Source organism: Symsagittifera roscoffensis, chromosome 2, assembly GCF_963678635.1.
Source record: "Symsagittifera roscoffensis chromosome 2, txSymRosc1.1, whole genome shotgun sequence".
Classification (NCBI taxonomy): domain Eukaryota; kingdom Metazoa; phylum Xenacoelomorpha; order Acoela; family Convolutidae; genus Symsagittifera; species Symsagittifera roscoffensis.
The window spans coordinates 3,065,629-3,090,333 of NC_087063.1; the positions used below are offsets into that span (position 1 = coordinate 3,065,629).

General features: G+C 35.6%; 3 protein-coding genes across 5 annotated transcripts in view; all 3 read left to right on the forward strand.

The window, feature by feature from the left end:
- Positions 1 to 2,427, forward strand: part of LOC134839599 (cyclin-dependent kinase 10-like) — a 501,898-nt gene extending 499,471 nt beyond the window's left edge. For 2 of the 3 annotated variants that reach the window (XM_063855203.1, XM_063855206.1), the window contains 3 exons: positions 785 to 1,022; positions 1,257 to 1,353; positions 1,592 to 2,427. In XM_063855203.1, the coding sequence (XP_063711273.1) occupies positions 785 to 1,022; positions 1,257 to 1,353; positions 1,592 to 2,174 (918 nt within the window). In that variant the 3' untranslated portion in view covers positions 2,175 to 2,427. Of the gene's footprint in view, positions 1 to 784; positions 1,023 to 1,256; positions 1,354 to 1,591 lie in introns of those variants that run through there. The other variant, XM_063855204.1, reaches the window with a different exon arrangement.
- Positions 2,428 to 2,654: 227 nt separating this feature from the next.
- Positions 2,655 to 5,769, forward strand: LOC134839601 (small ribosomal subunit protein uS3m-like). The gene is made up of 3 exons (XM_063855208.1): positions 2,655 to 2,886; positions 4,747 to 4,881; positions 5,560 to 5,769. Exons 1-3 carry the CDS (start codon positions 2,661 to 2,663, stop codon positions 5,712 to 5,714), a joined length of 516 nt encoding a protein of 171 aa, XP_063711278.1. The 5' UTR covers positions 2,655 to 2,660; the 3' UTR covers positions 5,715 to 5,769.
- Positions 5,770 to 16,389: 10,620 nt separating this feature from the next.
- LOC134839600 (lysocardiolipin acyltransferase 1-like) lies at positions 16,390 to 24,324 on the forward strand. Its single transcript, XM_063855207.1, has 5 exons — positions 16,390 to 16,633; positions 17,690 to 17,818; positions 20,204 to 20,338; positions 20,513 to 20,676; positions 23,440 to 24,324. The coding sequence occupies exons 1-5, from the start codon at positions 16,459 to 16,461 to the stop codon at positions 23,887 to 23,889; spliced, it is 1,053 nt and encodes a 350-aa protein (XP_063711277.1). The 5' UTR covers positions 16,390 to 16,458; the 3' UTR covers positions 23,890 to 24,324.
- The last annotated feature ends 381 nt before the right edge of the window (positions 24,325 to 24,705 follow it).

Here is a 24,705-nt window from a genome sequence, read left to right on the forward strand (position 1 = left end):
TTGGCATTCAGATGTGTGTTTTGGTTTTTTTTCCGAACGTTTTAGCACCCCGTCATGATGCGGGATTTGGAGAGGCTTTTTTCTGAGACGCTAGTTTTCTGAAAAGTCGAAATTTTTGCTACTTCATAGCTTAAATGATGCAATGGAATACTGGAGACAACTTGTTGTCCAATCCAGTCAAAATTAAATTGAAAATATGTTTTAAAATATAGCCTTGCAATTATTTCGAATCCGATCTCAACTATCGCAAAACTCAATTTTTATTTCGGGAGGTACAGCTAATGAACTATTAGAGGTAGTGTAGATGTAAAAAAGCGTTATTGAAAACTGTTGGCGACCGTTTTAAGCGGTAGCGTAGCGAGATTTAGATTAATTTAGAAGTGATCGAACAATTAGGGGTTTTTTCATTAGCTGGTCTTATCATAAATTTATGGAAACTAAGGTGATTTTCAATCTTTCACGTGAATTACTGGAAAAGGCGGTAATTTCCAGTTCCTAATTAATAAATGATTGGAGTCCTGATTTTTTAGACCTCACTAGCAATTGTAATACCAACCCCTAACCCCTCTGATCTCTGTTACTAATGCCCTCCCCGACGATATTCATGATGTGAATAATCTTTCACGTATTAATTACTCGAAAAGGTGGTAAATTCCAGTTATAATTAATAATTTATTAGAGTGCAATTGTAATTTTGGATGATTTAACAATTGATTTCCTGACAAGTTAACGAAGTTAATTTAAGACATATATGAACAAAGAGTCTTAAATAATTTTTGTGCAGATTGAAGAGAAGAAAGCGGCCAATCGTACGAGCAAATACGCGGCCGATCTCATCCGGGCGGCGGAGAAGAGGAAGGTGATGAATGAGTTGCGAGTGGAGAGGGGGGTGCAGAAGGAGCGACAGGCGGAGGGGGGGCAGTACGGGGACAAGGAGTCCTTCGTGACTGAGAGCTACAAGAAGAAACTGGCAGAGAGAGCAGAGATGGAACGAGAAATCAAACGGGATGAAGTGCTCGAAGGTTCCTGTTTTTTGTCGTGAATCATTCTTGTTTACTCATTTTTTTTTTTAGTTTTTTAACTTTGTTGTAACGGAACCATGTTACTCAAAAACATGCGTGGAAGACTAATGCGTGGAATCAAGCACTGTGTTTAGCTAAGTCTTGAAAGCCAAGTGTTGCAGTATATTATATACTGATTGCAATCAAAATTGAGTTCTAGCTCAAGCGTGTTAAATTTGATATCTGATGTTTTAGCTCGAAGGAACAAAACACAAGAATTTTCTGGTTTTTACAGAAATTATCTGGACAAAGTATGTCGAGACGGGTCTGAAAAACTGGAGGTCGAACTAATGTAAGTAATTTGTTCAAGTAGATTTTTCTCTGTCAGTCACTAGAAATTTTAAGTCACTGTAAAAATACATTTAATAAACTAAATTCTGATACCACAAGCTGTAAATATCTTTTTAGAGGCTTGTCTGTCCTTGAATTTTTAACCTGTAACTGGAAAATAAACTGATTAACGATTAACGATTTAAAATGCAAAAGCATCTTGCACACACAGTATTTTAACAGTTTTTGTTTTTTTTCAGCGATGGAAAAACGGAACCTAAAGACGAAAAAGAAAGCACCTCAAAATTAGAAGAGGCAGATACGTTGGCAAACATCAAAACTGGTGGTTTGATTTTGCCAACCAAGAAGCGCCCAGTGAATATCAGAAAACGGCAGAGTGAAGAGAATAAAAGCCGAGACGATAGCAGTGACGAAGAGGATTCGGCTCCCGCTTCCAAAATCCGAGAGATCCAAAGCAGACAAAACGATCAAAATTCGACAGAGCGGAAACGCCAGAAAGCAGATTGTTCCGATGATGAAGATGCGAATAGTAAAGGTTCGGGTAACTCCGGGAGTGAATCGGGTTCAGGTTCCGATGAAGATCTATCCGATCAAGAAAAGGATGCCGAGAAAGCTTCTCCTGTTCAGCCTTATAAACCTCTTCCCCAAGTTGTTTTGAAAGACCCCGAGGAAGAAAAAAGAGAAAAGATGAAGATGAAAATGGAGAAAATTGTTAAGTTGTTTGAAAGAAGGAATACTGAAGAGGATATAGAAGCGGCTCGCGAGAGGTATTTCATGCGCAAAAGAGCGGGAACGAATAGACCTGTGCTCAGCAAAGACTGAAAGGATCGATGGGATCAATATCAATCTTTCGTCTGTTGATGAGATTTTGATTGAGTTGAATGCTCAAAGATTTGCCAAGTTGTCCTTCGAGAGCTGGTACGGAGATTTTATTGGCGATGACGATTACCTGGTACTCAATACGGATTATTTTGAAAACTTATCAAACTTTCGAAAACTTTTCCACCTTTGATCTTTGTGTGACCAAAATTTGTACTTGCAGTAATCTATCTTCAATTGATTTTTTTTAAACTAAGTTTTTTAATTTTTCTGCACCGCTCAGAGATGTAGATACTATTTCAAGATAACTCGGATTGATTTGAAGTTTGGTACACTACCATTGGTATAGCGGTGTCCTAATCTGCTTCAAGTTGAAGATATAAGGAAAATGTCAAAGAGGTGTAACAGGAAAAGAAGAAAATGAGCTTTTTTAATCCAGAGGGAGGCTGTGCCAAATTGTTTTGCATTCATATTCCATTTTCAGATTGAATGCTGATTTGTTCTAATTTGGGGAGACGCCTTTTGGGCAACTCATCTTCCTTCTTCCTGTTCGAAAGTCAAGCAAAGCGATGTCTGCAGTTGTCATGTGCTCTGCAGGTAAACGTTGCCGGCCGAATTTCGAGGTCCAAGATTGACAAGCCGGTGACGTATGAACAGTTCCACGGGGCCCCACACTACATTGGAGTCTTCAAAGGACATAGCTCTCACAATACGAGTTAGTCAATTGAAAGCGATTAGGTCTTTGTCATTACACTTGCAAGCTTGCGAGCTTTAGTGTATTTTCTAACCCAACTCGAAAAAAACTCGCACTATAGTACAAACAGCGCCTTGAAATACCAGGGCTTTAAAGTGCAGTAGGAGCGTTTTCTATCGTGCAGTAGGAGCGTTTTTTTTCACAAAATTTCGGGGATCACAATAAAGTGATGAAAATTTATGTATTTAGTGCTCAATATTAACTATAGAAAAACCATTCTGCTTCATTCCACCATTGAGTTTTTACACAAGCAATGCTTGTGTTCTAATATGAACTATCTTTTTTTCCAACCTAAGTCGCAAATATTGTTGCGACGCAAATTTTATTGCGATAAAATGTGTTCTTTTTGAAAGTGTTCATTTTGATCAATAATCAGCTATTAAGTACAGTCAATGCTAAAAATTTTGACACAGACTATTGGCGCACAGACAATTCGGCCACAGACAATTCAGACAATTCAGCCAAAAGTATACAGACAATTCAGCCTGAGACAATTCAGCCAGTTTTACAAAATGCTAAATTCGAAAGAAAAAAATCGGAATTGGAGCTATTTCTCGGTTTAAGGTCAACGGTGGGCGCGCTACGCGCGCGTCGCCGCGATAACCGGCTCTAAATTTCGTATAGAGTCCTACCCTCTGTTGGCAAGCTCGCAACACGTTGGCGCGACTGCGGCGGTCACTATATTTTTGGCTGAATTGTCTCTGGCTGGATTTTCTGCATAATTTTGGCTGAATTGTCTGATATTCAATTCGGCTGAACTGTCTTTGGCCGAATTGTCTGGACGCGAGACTATAACCGGCTCTAAATTTCTTATAGAGTCTTACCCTCTGTTGGCAAGCTCGCAACACGTTGGCGCGACTGCGGCGGTCACTATATTTTTGGCTGAATTGTCTCTGGCTGGATTTTCTGCATAATTTTGGCTGAATTGTCTGATATTCAATTCGGCTGAACTGTCTTTGGCCGAATTGTCTGGACGCGAGACTATTATTGTTCCGACTTTCGTAACGAAAGTAACGGAATATTTGTGCTCGGGGTGGTTTTTTTTTCAGACAAATTTCGACTTTTTAACTAGCCGTTTTTGACTGGATTTTTTTATACCATTCAAAACGTATTGTTGTCCTGAGTTTAAATTTGGAAAGGTATTTCACCTGTGATTTTTTTTCGGAAAGTTATGGGGGTTTAAAGATTGCCCTTTTGACCAATTTGGGACAGTTAACGCGCGATATAATTCGCGCTATTAACGCGTAAGCGGAGATTTAATCCGTCATAGAACTCATTTCAAATTGGTTGAAGGAAGCTTATTTGCCATAATTGATTTGTTAATTACAGCGAAATTTATCTATTAATACTTCATATGGCGTGTTGAGGTATGATTTTCACAAAAAATCCCAAATTTAAAAAGAATCCATTTTATTTTTGTTACATCTAATTTTTTCATGTTGTTACTGCTCCATAGACTGCTCTATAAATTGAGGTATGTTAGTCGGTAATTTTTTTCTTCAAATTGACTGGTACTGCTAATGCGGCATAATTGGCGTGCGTCACTTCAGAAATTTTGTAGACTCAAAATTTTACTCATTCAGTTTTTCACACAAGCCTTATTGGTCATATTTCTGTTGTGTATGCAAAGTGCAACTTCGCCTGTTTTAAATAGTGGCAAAACCCTCAATATTTTTATTATTATTTTAAATATATATGTTTTCCAAGAATTTTTTTTCGCTTTATTTTCGTTTTTTAGTTCACCATGGAAAATGTGATCGGAGCATTCTGGTCATGATGCAATGTAGCGGCCTCTCTCGTTTAAGGTTGAATTTGTTTCAGCTAACGTGGAGGGATTTTACGACAACGCAGCCCAAGTGAACACGGAGGATTATTTAGTGAGGAAGTTTCTCCATGGAACATTTTTGAACATGATTGCAATGGAGCACATCATTATTAAGAGAAAACACAATCAGGGTTGGCAGATTAAACTCCGAGTTTTGAATAAAAAAATGTATTTAACACAGTTTTAACTCCGATACCGGTACTAGAGACAAAATTAACTTTTTTTCACTGGAGACAAATGTTTTTTTTTAATGGAACCAACACACTCAATCAGTCAGTCCTTGTCGTTCTTTGTTTTCTTTCTGTGCATGTTAATGTTTTTCTCAGTTGCATCTTAAGTAATTATCTTTTTTTTAATTTTTGCACAGTTATATTCAATAATTTTTTCAATTACTGTAGTTAAATCTGTTTTCTAAAAAAAACGGGAATTAATTCATTTGGATCTTGTTAACTATCCCCTTTTTTGAACCTTGTTAACTATTTTCCCCCTATGCGTATATTACTTTTGACGACGATTTCTTTATAAAATATGCATGTCAAAATTGTCAACATTTAATTGGGCTTTCATTGTCGCGCGTTCGTGTTTGTATTTTTCTTTATTTAAACAATACATAACTGAAGAATTTTAATAAAGTCTATTATCTGAAAATTGTTTTAAACTATTCAAAATGTGGCAGCCAAAAGTTGACTTTCTCAAAATCGAAATATGGGGGGATAGTTAACAAGATCCGATCTTTTTACAATAGTTAAAGTGAATAGTTTTGAGTTAATTTTTTAAAAGAGGCCATCTGCCAATCCTGAACAACATAGTCAACATCATCATGCTCTGCTGGGTTTCAAAAATACCCTCGAGGTATTACTTTCTCAGGGCATACGCACAGAAGATTCTAGAGTATTTGTTGAAACAGAATGTTAAAATTGACATACAGTGTACGAAACATAAACAAATCTATAAATTCATTTGATTCTCTTTTGTGTTAACATTTCCAACGTAGTGTTTTAATTTGACTCTTATTTTTTCCAATCTAACTCACAAATTAAAATGATCATTTGGTGGCACTTTTGCTAAAATCACGATCTGATCATTGGAAATTCCATAGCATCTCTTCTCTACCACATTTGTGACTTGTCTTTGGCAACTTTTAAGCGTCCTTGACTGATAGGGAAGGTTACTAGACTCCAAACCTCCTGGTCGCAGGTTCGAGAACACGTAGCAAAATTTTTACAACTCGAGGACATTTTCAGTTTTTTTTTTCACTTTATAGAGGTGCTTTGTCGTTTTCTCGCTAGAGATTCCGAAGCGAGCGCATCCTCGCATCTGTGTAAAATAATGTTAATTGAATAGCTGGTCAATTTGAGTTCAAACGCCTACAAAGAATCTACGATCGAGTAACTGCAATCTGTATCGCTATAAGAACAGATCTGGATCGCTATAAGAACATTAAAAAAACTTAGTCTTGGAAAAATATTTTTTGTCGAATTGGTCTCATGGGGATTTATAAGCTGCTGAATCGTTTATGAAATAGCCAGACTATAGACTTTTTTTCAGGTTAATAATTTCTTTGACAAAATCACTTAATTTGATATCAGTAAATTCAAATTCAGTGTCTTTTCTGCACATTTGGCCAAGCGGGAACATCTATACCTGATAAAACGAAGGTCACTGTTTACGTGGTTTATGTTGAGGTTGGAGAACCTTGAGTGAACAAAATGCGGAATTACGATTTAAGGACAATTTTTTTTGTGATTTTTTGTTTGGCCTCCTTTTAATCACAAGAATGCATTGAATGAGTCCTTTTTATTTTCAAATTTGACCTAATCAAATTTTTTTTAATTTTGTTATAGATAGCAGATTTTTTAAATTGATTTTCCCATTTCTTTTGCGAGAACTTACGCTACTCATACGGGAACTAGACTTTTTCAATATAAACAATTGTTCTTACAAGCGACAGGTTCTCGGGTTCGATTCCCGAGCGGACCTTTTCTTTTCACTGCCCTTCTGTTTTTATTGAACCTCGTCACAGTTCAAGGCCCTTCCATTTTGTTCTAGAGGTAAAGAACGCGACTTCGGAGCATAATGTCTGGGGTTCAATCACCAGCGGGACAGTTTTTAAGCTATGCAACAAATCGATCCTGCTTTTTATTGTACCTCAATCATTCAAGCCCCTCTCACTTGGTCCAGAAGTACACCTTCGGAACAGCTTGTCTACAGTTCAAGTCCAGGCAGGACTTTGTCTTTCTTTCTTTGTATGAAATTTTTTTTGAAAGAAGAATTGTTGGACTATCGTTTGTCTACTTATTTTTCGGAATTGCTTTTTTTCAATGCACAATATCTCTCTTATTTAAGCAAATTTTACTAAATTTGTTCAAAATTGAGTGCGTAAGTTAACCAATTTTGATTTGTATAATTATATTTTTATTTTTTTTCGTAATTTTTTTACTTATTCGTGTTCACCTCATTTTGCGTCGGTTACAATGCAAAAAGAGATAGTTCAATATTTTGTGTATTTCAGAGAAAAGAGCGTAAAATGTCGAATTTCAAAATATTACAGCTCAAAGTTCTCGTTAATTTTGTTTTCGGCTCAACTAACGTCTACCATTGTAGTTTTGTCTTAGTAAACAATTTTGAATGCTTTTAATATAAGGGCAGTGATTATTTCCCTTGGGGTATTCTCCTCAATTTGAAGATCATCCGAGTAAGTTATGAGGTTTTTGTTGAGTTCGAATTCTTCGACTTAGTTGCTTCCTTTTCATTTTTTGTCCATGATTCCTGTAACTGCTTAAGAGTCGATGAACTTGGTGGAAACTATAGGGGTCGTGAGCTTTTTGTTGTTTTTCAGGAAAAGATCTGAAAATTGTGATCGCTCATTTATGATTTTTCGGGGTTTGACTTTTGAATTCAGTTCTTTTAAACAGCAAAAGTTTGAAGGTCACAAAAACCTCACTCGATCGAGCTCGTGTTTCGAAAAATATTTTAAATTTTTTGATTTTCCATCGGTATAAAAAGTTTACACATTGATCCAATTAACTCTAAATGGATTAGTTTTTATCAGAAAAGGTTCACGCGTGAATCGCTCTTGAAGTTTGAAGAGCTTTAGGGTTTTTTTCGAAAATTGAAGGTTTTCAAAAAAAAACAAATGAGATATATTTTTTGTTTTTAATGCTCATTGACTCGGTTTCCAAAATGTTTTGACCAACTTATTCCAACATGTTTCTAGATCATTAGTTTGTTAAAACTCAGCTAGATCGTAATTACTCATGAAATAACTTAAAGTTTTTAAAAACAGATTGCAGTGTTTCTTAGTCCTTTTTTGTATCGCAAATGATGAGATATTTATAATTTTTATTCCTAAGACCACTCAAAAAGTGCAAAGTAACTCTGGCGTAGGGAAGTAACTCTCAAAAATGCTCTTTTAACTGGGGATTTACATTCCAAAAACGATAGTTTAAAAGCATGTGTTCTCTTAGTCAAAAGATTTTGTCTGAAAATTTCTGCTCAGGCTAAATTATAGCAAAGAAATTTTCTAAGGTTGTTTTGTTTTTCAGGTAAAGTTTTTAAATGATCTTTCAATCACAGAAAATGCATTCTAACACATTAATGCATTTATGAATGCTTTAGGTATATTTCCTTTTTTGACTTCAATTCAAGTTCAATTGCTAATTGGCAGGCAATATTCACACTCCAATTACGAAAGAGGAAATGGCGGACAAAAATGTGATTGATTTTTTTTTTATTTTTGGAAAGGGGATTTAACTGTCAGTTTTTCCAGTGGAATAAACATTTAACGATGGACCCGTTTTCTCAAATTGAGTTAATTGTACCAAAAACTGCAATGCATAGATTTTTTCTTTGAAATTAGAAAATTGAAGTTTTGAAAAAAAAAATCAAATCTCATTTTTTTCAATTCTTTGCGATCATTGACGCTTTTTCAACTGTCTGTTGGCTTTGTTCCGATTCTTGGGTATGACTTGTATCTGATTATCACAAGTTGAAAGCAAAAGAAGGTATAATCAACAGTTGAATTAGCAAGCAATAAAAGAATAGTAAATAAATTTCCATATATACCTAACTTCAATGCTAGCTCTGAAACTTCTTAACTTCACATATGCTTCTCAACTCCTCCCTGCTTCATTCATCTAACGAACTCTAAGTTTTAAGATGAGCTCCAGACTCATTTTCAGCCTAAGCTCGTTCTTTTCATCATGGTCGTTTATCCTCAAGTCATCAACTTGCTCCCAAAAATGTCAACATTCTGTTCTGTATCAATGGAAAAACAAGTCTTATTGGCTGCATAGTTCTCGAATTTATCATCATTTACCTTTGCTTAATTTCCAAATCCTATTAATTTCCCAATAAATAGATTTTCTCGCTCATTTTCTTTTTTCAAAAACGACTTGTCTCCGAAAATTATTTTAGCTCCTGCTTTAGAGAGTTTTGAGAACAACTCATTCTTTTCGTAAGAGATTAGACTTTAGTTAGCGTTTTCTTTCACTGAATTGTTTCAATGACCTGTCACAATGGCTTTTCTTTTCGTTTTGCTCTGTTGCCTACGTGCAGTTCACCTTCTTCTCTGTGGCCTTTTTCGTCGGTTGTCTATTTTAAGTGACTTAACCTTTGCCACCAATTCACAGCAAGCTATTTCGTTTTTTTTTCAAGTCAGTGTCATGACTTTTGACACGTATTTTGGCAGCTGAGCTTATAACCAATCATAGGTTGGCAGCAAAACAAGGTATAATCAAAAGTTGAATTTGAGAGCGATAAAATTGAGATATCCAATCAAGTTCTTAATTTGAACTAAAAACAGGGAAGTGACTTCTCTTAATTGCGAGTTTTTTTTTCTCAAAAATTTAGCTCTGACCGCACAAGCTGTTTTGTTGAATGTAGTTCTTATGGCCTTGTTCATCAAGCTTAGTTTAATACCTCTCAATATCCAAAAAAAAAACAGCAGAAAATGCATTGTTCTATTGGGTTGTTTTTTCAGTCACTAATCTAGAGTGGAAGGAACTAGAGCTTAGTGGAATTTTGACCACATTGAAGAAAGAGCATAGTCTGATACAGGGGCGGATCTAGGATTTTCTCGAGGGGGGGCGGATTTTCAAAATCTTTTTGTCGACCTTTTTTTTAGGTCGGCCAAACTGATTTTTCGAGCTCTCCCAAAGCACTGTTTTGTCCATGTTTTGACCAAATTTTCTGCGCCGCAGGAAAATTTTTGAAAAAACAGGCCAAAAAAGGCGTTTAAGGAACTTTTTGGAAAATTTTGACCAAAAAAAAATGCGTTTTTTCGGCGCAGGCTCCCAATATATATTGGCGCCAAAGGCGCCTTCAGAAAGTTTTTAGGGTCCATCACCAAAAATGGATATTGGAAAATAGTACAAAAGGGGGACCCTTTGGGTCGGCAGGGGGTCGAATCGCTAAGGGAGGAGGGCGTCCGCCCCTCCCGCCTCCCATCTAAATCCGCCCCTGGTCTGATATCATGCTAAAGCCTATTTAGTCGTAATTGCGGTTCTGCAAAGCTACTTCACTCTCATTCATTGAGGCGAGAAAGAATGGTCTGAATGTTTTCGCTTTTCAGACCAACATTTAACTCATTTTCTACTGCCTCAATCGTACACCATTTTGGAATAATTTTAAATAATTTTTAGCGCTTATCTATTTGAAATGAAGGTAAATTGCATCCCAATACTTCTCTGCTACCCATGAAAGTGGGAGCCAATTTAAAAATTTTATGTTTTTTTTTGCTCTCGTTGTCAGATGATTTTGCTGCTCGCACAGCACTAAGTACACGTAACATTTAATCGCGTTCTTTTTTCAAGTAACATTTAATCGCGTTCTTTTTTCAAGTTTTAATGGGTATCCGGAAACATGCTCAGTTTTGCGTATTTTTGCTTCGTCAATTTTTGTATCGCAAGAGATGTGAAGCTCCTTTTTGCGTTGTCTGTTTTAGCTATTTAATGCTATGTTTCTCGTTTATGAGAATTTACGAGTGAATATTTGGTTTGTTTTCAATTTTTTAGGAATAATGTATTACAATTTTCATTGGTTTTTTGTTGTTGTAAACCTGAAATATTGATCACATTGTGCTTTTGATGTTTATACTGGTCTTATTCACCTGTAAACCTGCAGCTCAGATTTTTATTCTGATCACTATTTGAAAAGATATACGGACGTGGATTGTTCTTTCGCGATTATCTAGGATTTTCGAGAATTTTTAGTGTAATATAAAAAACACGCAATTGAATGTCGCTCAGATTTTAATCAAAATTTCTCGCATGGAAAAGGCTATCTTATCTGCATTTCAGAACAGTTTACTGCTTTGGATGTGGACGGTTGATTGATGCCTTTTGATTATTTTATATCAAATATTCAGCTTGTTTTACTGTATCATGAATCTCAATTTCAACTCTCGCAACAAAAAACGGCCGGCATTTCGGTATTACAATTAAAGTGATGAGATTGTTCCACTCTACTCACACGGCAACGGGCTACTCTTGTTAAAGTTTTTAATTCTATCTCGCCTGATGCAGTTACGCTGTAGTTCCACCCATTCTGCAATCTCTTTCGAACATTAAGCAAGTTATCGAACTGAGCTTTCAGTCCATACTCTGGAGGTTTGAAAAGAATAATCAAACAGGGAGTCATCTTGTTTGTTCCAGCCTCAGTTTTTCATATTTTTCGCTATTTGTTCATTAACGCTGTAAGTTTAATTCTGACAAAGCTCTTATTTTTTTTTTCAGTGTTAGTATGGCACAATATATCCTTGCATGTATCAGATTGATCCAAATGGAATCATGACCATCATAAGAAGTTTTTTCCTGGGTAACAGAGTAACACAGTATTGTGGATTCTGTGAACTCACTTTTCCTATCGTGAAACGATGCCTTTCGGGTAGCAAATTCGACTTATTCGAACGTCCTTACGAGCTGAAACCCTTAAATGAAAAAGAACTTCAGGAAAAGTTTATCACAGGATCTGGACCTGGCGGTCAAAAAATTAACAAAGTAAGTCATTTTTGGAACTTATAAAACATAAATAGTAAGTTATTTATTGATTTCAGGTTAAATGGTATCCCTACTAAGACGCTTTGCGCCGCTTTTGAATCCCAAGTTTTCAAAATTTGGATTCAAGCGAAGCTGTGAAATTGAACGGCTGACCCAAATTGCTCTGAGATTTTGTTCAACTGCGCCAGATTTTCAAACAGAGCCTAATAGTATTGAAAGTGTGCTTGATATGTTGAACAAGCGTCAGCCTCCTAAATGGTTCATGGATAGGTATGTTCATTCTCCACTTGAAGTGGAAATATTCGAAGAAGATTTGGAAGAAACGTTTTTAGCAGATGAAGTTGAAGACAATTTGGCCCCTACCAATAAAACTGTAAGCAGAAAAGGAAAAGCATGAACGAAATTTTTTTAGGAGATATTGGTGGCTTTTAGACAAAAGTGTTAAACGAAAAAATTTAAAAATTTTGATTAAGAGTCGATGAACGTAGTTCAGACTCTCATCTTATAGGTCTCGATCATTTTTTTCAGGAAAATTTGTAAAATTTCTTCAGGCTCAAATTTTCTTTTCCGCGATTTGACGTCTGATTTCTTTTTCCGTTCAGTTTAATTCCTTTGTTAGCAGGAAGGAAAACTACACTATCGAACTCCAAAAGTTTTAAAGGTCACGAAAAACGTGATCGACTTCTAGTTTCGAAAGTGGGATTTAATTATCAGATTTCCCAACGAAATAAAAATTTTACCCATCAATCAGTTTTCCCAAATTGGGTTAATTTTATCAGAAAAGTGCCGGTCGTAAATTATTTCAGAAATTCATAGAGCTAAAGGCCATCTATTTTTTCTTGGAAAGTCGAAAGTTTTTCTTTACTTGCGTTCATTGACTCTTTTTCAACTGTCTGTTGGCTATGTTTTGACTTCTAATCTTTTGAGTTGCTGGTGGAAATTTCACAATTAGCTGCTTAAATTTCAAAACGGCGATTATACTAGAACGGGGCAATTGCTCGGAAATAAATCAAATTATTTTAAAGAAATACTTGGTTTTTGTAAAATTTCATACTGATTTATAATTGTTTTGATTTTAATGTATATATTTTTCGTGGTCAGTCATATTAGTCTTGTTGTATAAAACGTTAGTTTTTGTTCGTTCTTTTTTTACTGAAATGCTCTAATAACAACTTATATGCATTCATACACTCACAAACATATCAATGCATTTATGAATTCAAATAGGTATATATGCACTTTTTGAGTTCAAATCAATTCATCTGATAAAAGTTAGGAAAATTGTGCTCTCCAATTACGAAAGCGGAAATGTCGCCAAAAACGTGATCAACTTCTAGTTTCGAAAGTGTCTTGAAATTCAAATTAAAGTTTTTTTTCAAAATAAGTCAGTTTATTTTTGTTTCCTTGCGTTCATTGGCTCTTTTCGAACTTTCTGTTGGCTATGTTTTAGACTGCTAATTGTGTTGAGCTGAGACATGTTCCGACGAACAATATCGTTAAAGTGCAGAACTTCCGAGTACTTGAATTAAACCGAAAGTTGGCGCGACTCGTCTTAGCTGAGAAGGTTGATCTTCACATCAATGGTGCAAATAGTGTTGTTCATCAATATGCTGAAAAAAGAAGAGAGGTAGAAGAAATAGAAAAACAGAAGCGAGGAGAGAAAGCCATTCAAAAACAGAGAAGACAAAACGACTGGAACTCGGGCTTTGGTCGCAAATTCATGAATCGATCTGATTCGTTTGGGAGAAGTCAGAATAATTCCAGAAGAAATTCGTTCTCTCGCGATGATTTTGAATGATTCTTTTATTTAAAATTGTTTTGAATGATTTTGATATAACGTAGAGCAATTCTTTCTTATCAGAAATAAATACCCTGCGATTAGCAAGGGTATTGCAATCGGTTATCAGACTTGTTTTCCCGTAAATAACTTAGTAAATAATTTTGTTCACAGGATGACTAAAATTTTGGTCAGCCCTAATTTCATCAACGACCAGAAAGATGGGAAACAGATCATTTTTGAGCATCTCGGCTTTTAAATGCCCCTTCTATCCGACATTTTTTTTTATTGTTGGTTGCAAATGTACCAACTCCTATTTCAATATATGAGTTTTTGCTTTCATTTTATTCTCCTTATTCGGCTTTAAAGGTTTTGGATTTTAATATTTCGGCTCAGAGGCCTTTTTGAGACGGCTGAGGAGCAAACTTTTTTTCGGAGCAACGCGTACCTGCTCGAGAGTTTTCGGCTTAGTTACCGCTTTATTAAAATAGCGTCAGCTTAGTGTATTTTTAGGAACCATCTTTTTTACACTAGCGTCAGTTTAGTGTAGCATTAAGAACCTTCATTTTCTCTAACCTAAGTCGCAAATGTTGGTGCCTTTTTTGGGGCACTTTTACAGCTTTTTGATAGCATGTGCTTTGAAATTTGAATAGTAATAAGTTAACCCAGTTAATGCATTTTTATTTCATCAAATGAACCGAAAAAGGTTCTTTGTTTCAAACAACATAACAATCCTAAAAACTCAATTTCAGAAATTTTCTAGCTAAATATATCTCGCAGTTTTTCGAAATGCATAATTTATACAGAATGTGGCTTTATATTTTGCGATTTGTTGCATGCAAAGCCTTCAGTTTGTTATATTCCAAATTTCTACTTGCAAAATTGGCTCTATTTGTATTTGGTATACACTTTTGCTGAATTGCATTAGCTATTGATCAGCATATGTAGCTGCTTTACTCGTGACTGGTGTTTGTCGTTGGTTAGTGCGTAAGACTCAAATTATCTTGATTGCAGTGGGTCGACAATCAAATCCTAGACCTAGCCGATTTTTTGCTAATTCGAGGTTTATTTCTATTTTCTCTTAATGCACTTTTTAGAGCTGCTTTTTGTCGTGTTCTCGCTAGTGTTTGCGAAGCGAAGCTTCGCCTGTGTGTAAGTTTTGTTTCGATGCTTATTTAACATTCAGTTTTTGCATATTTTTATGACTGGAATTTTTATTCAAGGCAAAATCAAAACAAATTTAGGACAATTTTTTCAATATATTCTACGGTTTTCATCTCTGTAAAATTTTTAAAGATGAAGATATTTCAGTTCCAAAGCTTCGAATACTTTTGCAAATTTGACAAATGTGAGGAAATATTTAAGTTTTCTTTTCGATTGGTCGGTCCATCTGCAAGTAGTGAGCTTCGTCTCTGTGATTAAGAATTTTTTCATTAGTCATCAGCGGGAAGGATTCCACCCAGGGTCGAGGGCAAGATTAACCCCACTCTCCCTAACCACTAGCCATCGAACTATTTCGCCGAAATTGTTTTTTCTCGGAGCCTGCTGCACCCCTCTTTTTACAATTGATATATGTAGACAATAGACGTGACGTGAAAAATTTAGTCGACGGAGACGCGAACCTTTTCTGCGTTGATTGAATGCAAACAACTATGTATGTTTTTAAAATAGTATCAATTGAATAGTGGGACCCTTTGGGCTGGGAGAGGCTCGAACTCCTGAGGATGTGTGGAAAAGTATAGTTTTGGTTCTTTCACATGCCGTCTTAAATATGTTCCTGATTATTTATATATTTTGCAAATCTTCTAAAGGACACTTTTCACATACGAGAATTTAATGTTTATAAAGTGTGAATTTTTTCAGGTCACATGGCGATTCTGAGGGCTTGAAAAAAAAATTGAAAAAAAAAACGTTTAGGGAACCAAATTGAATTTGTGGAAACTAGCGCTCTGAAATAGATGTCAAATTCTTAATTCATGTTTGTCATACTACAAAGAAACCAAGATCGCCGCGTTGAGAAGTGTTGTTGTCATTGTGACGACAGAAAACTGCTACAATACTGTCACTAAATACTAAGTAATTATTATAATGGTTAGCGGTAAGCCCCTCTTTTGAGCCAAAAGTTAACTACAATTTGAACAGAATTTCGAACCTTATTTGCATCTTGAGTCAACAAATTTTATATTTTGTTCGAATGAAGGTCAAGATCATCAGCTGATCAATTCGATATCGGGATTAATTTTCACCTTTTGTGGAAAACAGTTAAGAATTTAAAATTCTTCACTGCTCTGTTTGATTCCATTTCGAAATAAACACTGCATTTTGTTTATCTTGGATATTTGAAGAAAAATGGAAAAATCACAATCTGGCAATAATTCAAACTCGAACTTCAAAATCTACTCGGCGCCAGTTCGGATTTTCCTCGCGTTGTTCTCGTGTTATGTCATGACTATTTCGGCAACTCTGGGCTACATTTACATGTTGGCGCCTTTTGCCATTCTGATACCTTTCTGTCTTCATACGTACGAGACAATCACAAACTTCATGATCTCCACGTGGCTGGTTTTGCCTCCGGTTAGTTCAACTACAAAAACGCCATCTTTTTTTAAAGTCTAATAACTAATTGAATTTTTGTGTTTCAGATATTGAATCGTAAGTTGATCTTCAATTTGTTGCTCATGTTTTTTTAATGAATTTGCTCGAGCATATAAGGTACTATTAAGTTAAGTATGTAAAAGATACAAAGCATGTAGAAAAATAAATTTCCTACGCGTAGAGCTTAAATGACCTTACTGTTTGTATTTATCACAGCGAAAATTAATATATTCATCTATTCTTTTCTGTTCGTACTTTTTTTAAATTTCAAAATAATCTTTGAAGAGGTCTTCTTCGGCACGAAGTTGCGAGTGTTCGGATCGCCTGAGGCTCTGGACATGTACGCAGCAGGGGTTCCAGAGACAGGTTGGAACCTGTTCATCATGAACCACAGGACAAGACTGGACTGGTACTACATCTGGCTGGCCTTCCTCAAGTCCACGAACGCATTCAGAATGGCCCAGATGTTCAAAATAGTGCTCAAGTCCTCCCTCAGCAAAATACCCGGATACGGTTAGTTAGAAGTCAAGTATAATTGTCATTTAATTATCATAGAAAGGATCATCCAATTCCCAGTTTGGATTTTGTTAGGTTCATGGAGAGTTAGCGAACATAATGATATCGAAAAATCCAAATACTTGCATGTTATGTTTTATGATTTCTACTTGTTGACTTATTTTAAATTTGAAATCATATAAAGTTAGATTTTTTGCTACATTTTGACAATTTTGTTTTCAACTGGTACCATATGTATTTTATGTACAGTAACGGGACATAGAAGTTGCAAAATTTAGTTTTTAGGCAATAAAATAAACGACAATTTTTTCTCATTACTGTCATTGTCGCTCCAACAATTAGATATTCAGGGTTGAAATTTCGACTTATGATGGATGAAAATCTTTCATAGCCGAATAAAAACTAATAATTTTTCTTATCACGGTGTTGTCTGGCTATTTAATAAGAGGGAGTCAGAGAAGTGTTCTGAGTGCCAAAAAATCCCCGTAAACAGCGGAAGTAGTTGAAATTTTCGACGCAAAGTTATTCGTTGGAAAGCTTAGGGTCTAAGCTATAGATTTACATAGGTTTCAAATCACTTGGAAAGTAATACAAAAAACTACTCAACTATGAAATAAAAGTTAACTCTAATTTTGGCATTTTACCAAATATTTAGCTGAATTTTCAGTCAACGTCTGTCTGAAAGCTTAACAAAACTTTCAGGTGTTTTTTATCTGGTTTGAAACCTAAATAAGGGCCTAGATTAGATCCTTAGCTTTCCAACGAATACTTTTAATTTCAAATTTTCAAAGTACTTTTTACTTCTTAAATAATTAGCCAAATGACGTCTTGAAATGACTTTTTATGGCTTTTTATTATGTTGTTGTCTAATTAACAGTTTCATCCATGATATGTCGAAATTTCAATTGTGAATCTAGTAGTTGGAGAGAAAACGGCAGAAACGTGAAAAGCATTTTGTTCCTTCCAAGTTTTCGTTACAATTGTCCTGTGACTGAAATAGCAGCTAGCTGATTCAATGATGATTGTTGATACGTGAGGATGTGTGTGTTGTAGGCTGGTCCATGCAGATGTCTCGCTTCCTGTTCCTGGAGAGAAACTGGGAAAGAGACAAGGAACACCTGGACACTTATTCTTCTATGGTCATAGACCACGGAGCCCCGCACTCCATTCTCATATTCCCGGGTGAGATAAATTCGACAGGAAATTTATGTACTCTTCCATCATGCATTGACATTTTCTATTTTGAAATTTTTGACAGTTTAGTTGAATTTACTGACAAAAGGTTACCTGGATAAGACTAAAGAAAGCTCTCTTACACTGCTTTCTAACAGGCTGTAAAGCCTTCAGCATGCGTTCAATGTGTTGACTTATATTAAAGTATCAGTGCAACAAACCGTCCTTGAGAAAATTTTATAATTATCATGCGACTTTTTTGTACTCTTCCATCAGTTTGAAAGCTGGTCATTTGGTCACATGACGTTCTCTCAGACTTCACAATGAGTAATACCAAAACGGCAGCTTGTTTCGGCATTATTTGTTGACGGACTTTAGGTCTCATATATGGGAATCTCATTACACAAGCATAGCTTGTGTTCTAGTATGAACTTTCTTTTTTTCCCGATCTAAGTCGCAAATATTGTTGCGATGCAATTGTTGCGACTAAATGTGTTCATTTTGAAAGTGTTCATTTTGATCCAGCTATTAAGTGCAGCCTATGCTAAGGATATTAACACAGGCAGCAAGAAAATAAGAGGGTTCGAACCTGGGCAGGGTCGGATGTTTTACGAGAAATTTTTCGTATACTAGTTAAAATGCGTCTGCTCTATAAATTTGAGGCATGTTAGTTGGTAGATTTATCCTTTTTTTTCAAATTGACTGGTACTGCTAATGCGTCATAATTGGCTTGCGTCACTTAGCAACTATGTAGGCTCATAATTGGCGTGCGTCAATTAAGAAATTTTGTAGACTCTAACTTTTATTCATTCAGTTTTTCCCAGTAGCGTTATCGGTCATATTTTTGCTTGTGTATGCGACGTGCAACTTCGCCTCTGTGTATATTCCCGGATGAGATAATCTCGTCTGAAAATTTTTAATCTCTTCTATCATGAAAGTTTTTTATCGAACCAAACAATTTTGTCCTCCAACAAATCGGCATTCTGAAATGTTCAATTTTTGGTACATATGGTTTAAGTTAATTTCAGTTACGGGGAAGTTTTCTGTTTTAGTTTGTTTATTTTACCAAGAAGTATTGATTTAAGTTTTTTAAGTTGATTGATTTTACCAGGAATTTTTTCATTAGCGTTACGAGTCCTTGATAGATGATTTGCCAAATCAGTAGTTTATCAAATGAGTGATTAGGAAGATTTAGGACTAGGAATCATTCGATAAGCAAAAACTTTGATGTTAACTGTTATATTATTTCGGATTCTTGACTTTTTTCGGGTTAAAACAAAATCAATGAATCATTGACTTACCTTACTTTGATAGTATATTAAGTTTTAGGTGCCATTTTGACGTTTTAGTGTGGAGGTATTGTCCATGCTTGAGATGGCAAAGATAATATGTTCGACTATCATTTTTCTGCTTATTTTTTGTCGGCTTACTCAGTTCATGCAGTTTTCTTCTGGTTGAATGAGTTTTGTTAGAAATGAAAGGTTTTGATTGGTTCCTATAATTTGTAATTTTGCTACCTCAAATTTTGTTTTATTTTGATATGTTATTTTTTGCTGATAAGGTTTAGATGCGGCTTAAATGGTGTAGGTAAAAATAATTCGCAAATTGGTTTCTATGGTTACTATAATTTGAATTTTGCAACCTCAAATTTTGTTTTTCTTCTACACCTTTTTTACTGAGAAGGCTCAAATGGTTTAGGCAAATGTATTATTAGCTCTATCACGTTATATTACGTCGTTTTAAGGACAAAAATAGATTTTTATACTTTTGTGCGTTTCAGAAGGGGTAAATCTTTGAGTTCAGATTTTTGTAGCTCAAAATATCATGTGATGTTTTTGGTTCAACTATTTCTACCCAGTTTTTGTCGGCTCATGTGGCGCTCGATAAGTTTTTCCCGTGCTTATAAAACTATTGTATCTGTCAATTGTGTTAAAGAACGTGATTTAATTAATAATATTATTTAAGAGCTACAGAAGTGGATTTTCGTATATTATTGTATTTATATTCAAAATCATCTGCTAAAAATTAGGTAATTTGCGCTCTCCAATTACGAATGCGAAACTGGTGCAAGAAAACGTGAACGACTTCTAGTTTCAAAAGTTAATTATAATTCTTAGATTTCCTAGCGGAATAAAAATTTACCCACACAGTTTTCATAAATAATTTTTTTTAATAAAAAAGTGTCAATCGTTTTTTTCTTGAAATTCAAAAAGCTTTAACCTGATAAAAATTTTCTGAGAAATTGGAAAGTCGAATATTTATCAAAGATTTAATTTTCAATTTTCATGAATTTTTTCGGCTCGTTTCTTTACACTTTGACATTTTCCTGTGGGCGATGTTTTTTATTTAAGGTTTGGATAGTGACTTAAAGTATGGATGTTGAATGTGTTCTAGAGGGCACGGACTATGAGCCGAACTCGCTGTTGTCCAGCCACTCGTTTGCGAGAAAGAACAACCTGCCTGCCTATGACTACGTGCTCCACCCCAGAATCACAGGCACAGTTCATCTCATGCAACAACTCATTGCTGGTCAGTGTTAGTCACAGTTAGCATTATTGCATTATTTTTTGGGTTTGTAAATTAAGGTGAACGTGTCCACTACTAAAAATTAATGTAGGGTCACGAATGTAGTGTAGTTTTGGATCTGGACTATGAATTGGTAGTTCTGTAATTAAGGGCTGAATCATACCTATTGCTTTTCAGGAAAGTCGCTTGAGCGAGTGGTGAACATAACAGCTTACTATCCGGACTTGATTCCGGAAAATGAACTCTATGTTCTGTTGGGAAAAGTGCCCAAAGAGGTGTGGTACTTTGTGGACATCATCGAACTGGAGGACATACCAGGAGTAGGCGACGATGATTCAGAGGTGAGCAATGATTTGTTGAGTTTGCTGACTTCAGTAAGTCTTTAAAAAGCAAGCCGCAGTTTGACGGCTTAGAACAGGCCAGTTTAATGAGCCTTTCACGCTACTTTGACAATCAATCCACTAGAGAGATGTGGCAGATCACGAGTTTCTCAGCTCTTTTTTTGGGAGAAACGATGTTGTGCCTCTGATTAAGAATTACATCCAGTTTTGAATTACATGCAAGTTATATTTCTGTGCTGGGTTATGTTGCCTCACCCTTAAGCACTGAGCACAGATAATGGTGGGCCTCGAACACGCGGCCTTTTGATTGAGAGGCGGAGACGTATCCACTTCTCCGTTGTTCGACGTATCAATTCACAACGGCTCATGTCTTTTTCTTTTTAGTTGTGGTATCTTGTTTCAAATGCTCCTTCATATGCATTTTTTTTCAACAAAATGAAATCAAATGGTTGAGCTAAATACCTTAATTATTATTTTCGCCAGAGAATGACTTCAAGGATACTAGAAGGGAACTTCAAGACAAGATAGGATACTAGTTCGACTTTTATTGTTTTTTTTTAAACGCGAACTGGAATATAGACTTTTCTCGGGTTAACAATTTAAGTAGCGAAGTCACTTTCAATTGTGAATCACTAGTCATCATTCACGTGCTGTCATGCTCAAATACTTGAAAATTTAGATTAATTACCGGTGTGCGGCTACTACTGACAGTACGTTTAGGACTAATGAACCTAGTGAAGACTCTTATATAGGTCGTGCTGTTTTTTTTTCAGTTAAACGTCTCTAATTACTACAGAGTGCATTCATACATATTGATGCATTTATGAATGCACTTAGGTATGTATGCATTTTTTGAATTCAACTGAAATTCATCTGCTGAAAGTGATGTAAATAGGACTCTCCAACTGCGAACGTGGAAATGGCGCAAAAAAACGTGAACGATTTCTAGTTTCGAAAGTGGAATTTAATTTTAAGATTTCCAGTGGAATAAAAATTTTACCTATTTATCCACTTTTCTCTAGTTGTGTTCTTGTTATCAAAAAAGTGCCAATCATAATTGTTCTAGAAATTTAACGAGCTTAAATTGCATCTATTTTTTTCTTTGAAATTCGAAAGTTGAGATTTTTTCAAGAAAGTCAGTGTTTTTTTGCTATGTTTACTGGCGTTCATTACTCTCTTTACACAAGCGTAAGCTTGTGTTATAGTATGAGCTTTTTTTTCCAATGTAAGTCGCAAATATTGTTGCGATGCAATTGTTGCGACAAAGTGTTCATTTTGAAAGTGTTCATTTTGATGCAGCTATTAAGTACAGCCAATGCTAAGGATAATAACACAGACTATTATATAAATAATAGCTTCAAGGTATCATGGATCAGTAGCGTAGAATTAGGGAAGGAGACCCGCAACAAAATAAAAGGGTTCGAGCATGGGCAAGGTCGGATGTTTTGAATGAACTTTTTCGTATACTAGTTAAAATGCGTCCGCTCTATAAATTGAGGCATGCAAGTTGGTAGATTTCTTTTTTCAAATTGACTGGTACTGCTAATGCGTCATAATTGGCTGGCGTCACTTAGCATCTATGTAGACTCATAATTGGCGTGCGTCACTTAAGAATTGTTGTAGACTCGAAATTCTACTCATTCAGTTTTTTCAGTAGCGTTATCGGCCATATTTTCGCTAGAATATGCGAAGACCAACTTCGCCTCTGTGTCCAATCTTCGATTGGCTATGTTGGAGAAGTTTATTTTTTTTTCAAGTCAAAAATTTCCGTTTCAAAGAATTTTTTGGCCTATCGTTTGTCTGATTGTTTTGTCGGCTTAGTTACCGCATAACGGAATTTTCTTGTTTTACAAAGTAGTTAAATCGTATGATAATTTGGATTAAATTAAACTCAAACTATCTTACATTTTCCGGAACACTTTCAAAAATTATCGACATGTTGTGCGTGCTAGTGTTTAGATGTTTTGGTTACGGATTTTTGTTGCCGCTCATTTATTGTGTCTAAATACTTTTTAAACGCTTGTGTTTGTGTTTGTGGACGTTTTTGTCAAATTAAACATCATTTAAGACATTTTTCTGAAGATATCGTAGTTTTCTCCAATTGTTTCAATTTTTTTTCGTCTTAGTGGCTTCTGTTTCATTTTCTCTATGCTAGCTTGCAGTGCTTTGTGTTGTATCGCTAGTGGTGCAAATTTCCGTTCCGCCTCTGTTTTTCATAATCTACTTAAGCGTACCAAAGAAAAAAGACTTCTGCAAAACAAAATTAGAGTGTTTTTTAAATTTCTGCTCTGCAAAAATTTGATTTCGTTTGTGCATTGTTGCTCAATTAATACCTGTTTTTTTTCGCACTAGAAATTGTAGAACCTGTTATTTCGGGGACGACATAAATTTGGAATTTGAAAGGGTTTTGTAGCTCGAATCAATAAATGCCCTTATTGACATATTTTTCTTAAAATGAAAATATTCCAGACAAATCCAGATAATTGTATGAAACTTTTTGAAAGATCTTTTTGTTTTTCGACATTTTTTCCAAGCGATATTTTCGATTTATAAGTTTTCGTATCATTTGCGTTCGGCTAGCTTGCCATGCTATGTTTGTGTTGAATAGCAAGTGGTGTGAAGCTCCCTTTCGTCTTTGTGTTGAATGTACATGAAAATAGTAAACATGAAGGATCTCTTAAAAACTTGTACTAAAAAGTTCTTCCAATCGGCAGCTGGCATGTGTAAAATCTAATCAATGTATGATAAGTTTGCAATTTACAGGGAAAATCGAGTGAACAAATTGGGGAATGGCTGAAGAAACTGTGGGAAGAGAAGGAGGAGTTGCTGAAAACTCTCTACGAAGGTCCTTCTGATGAAAAGTCTATAAATGACCACAAACACCAAAACGGAACTTCGGAGGAAACGGCCGACAACGTCGGTGTCGCGGCGAAAAAGAGGACGGACGAGGCAGCTTTGTCGAGTCTGCGGGACAGATTTGTAGAGCATAATCTAGTGTCACAATTGAGTGGTATTCACTACGCATTGTTCATCTGGTGGTCTATTTTCTCAGTACTAGCTGTGTATGTATTCAGTGTGAGTTTGCCCGCCCAGCTCATCGCACTTATTGTAGTTTCTGTTACGGTTTTTGTTAATATCAAGTACGGGGACTGGGACTACTTGGAAATGCATCTTCACAAGAAACGCATGAAAGAGCAACAAAAGCCTCTGTGAACTTAGTTTTCCTACTTTGATGCTTTAAAAACAGGATCAGTTCTTGACTTCTGCAAGTACCGAGTTTTATAATGAAAATTTTTGTATGAATTCCGGACCAGGTTTTGGGTATATTTGGTTTGTTAGCGCAATACGTTGGTTAAGAACTGTTCCTTAAATTGGAATTTATTTTTTCGGGAGTCAACATTAGAGCCAAATGCTGGCAATTGATAATAATTACACTTGCGATACTAATGTTACAATTGTAAAATGTTGTATTTAAAATACTGCCTGAATTGATAGAATAAACTTCACCCGCAGAATAGTGTTTCTAAGATGTTGCTGTTATGAATGTATATATATTCGATTGTACCTTGATTTGTTGTCCTTTTTTACCTAGCTTCAATTTCCTCTGAATGGCTTTAATCTAATTATTAATTAAAATGGTGGTTACTGGTTTTTATGAAATTGAAGGTTTTTATCTCGAATCCTGGCAGATAATTATACGACGCGTTTGCATTCTGCTAACTGTGAATGATAGGTCTTGTTATGTTACACTTGCGAGAACAATGCTTATAATAGGGAACAAGACTTGTTTTCCCGTAAACAACTTTTCTTACAAATATGTAAGAAATTGACATTAGTTTTTAACTTAACCTCAGCAACTTCCAAATTCCTGCCCACTCCTGTAACGTGGTGGCATTTGCACTCTAAAGTCGGGGGTTCGAGTACCGGCCGGACTTTTTTTCAATATATATGAAATTGATTTTTTGCCTCTCGTTTGTCTGTCAATGTTTTTTCGGCTTAGTTGCCAAATCACTTTGTTTTCTTGAACTG

Excerpts from the sequence above, each read along its gene's own strand:
- LOC134839601 (XM_063855208.1), top strand. The coding sequence starts at position 2,661 with ATGCTGATTTGTTCTAATTTGGGGAGACGCCTTTTGGGCAACTCATCT. Across the intron at positions 2,887-4,746 it reads ACATAGCTCTCACAATACGA|CTAACGTGGAGGGATTTTAC; the intron begins GTTAGTCAATTG and ends AATTTGTTTCAG. Across the intron at positions 4,882-5,559 it reads TAAGAGAAAACACAATCAGG|TCAACATCATCATGCTCTGC; the intron begins GTTGGCAGATTA and ends TGAACAACATAG.
- LOC134839600 (XM_063855207.1), top strand. The coding sequence starts at position 16,459 with ATGTACGCAGCAGGGGTTCCAGAGACAGGTTGGAACCTGTTCATCATG. Across the intron at positions 20,339-20,512 it reads CATGCAACAACTCATTGCTG|GAAAGTCGCTTGAGCGAGTG; the intron begins GTCAGTGTTAGT and ends ATTGCTTTTCAG. Across the intron at positions 20,677-23,439 it reads TAGGCGACGATGATTCAGAG|GGAAAATCGAGTGAACAAAT; the intron begins GTGAGCAATGAT and ends TGCAATTTACAG.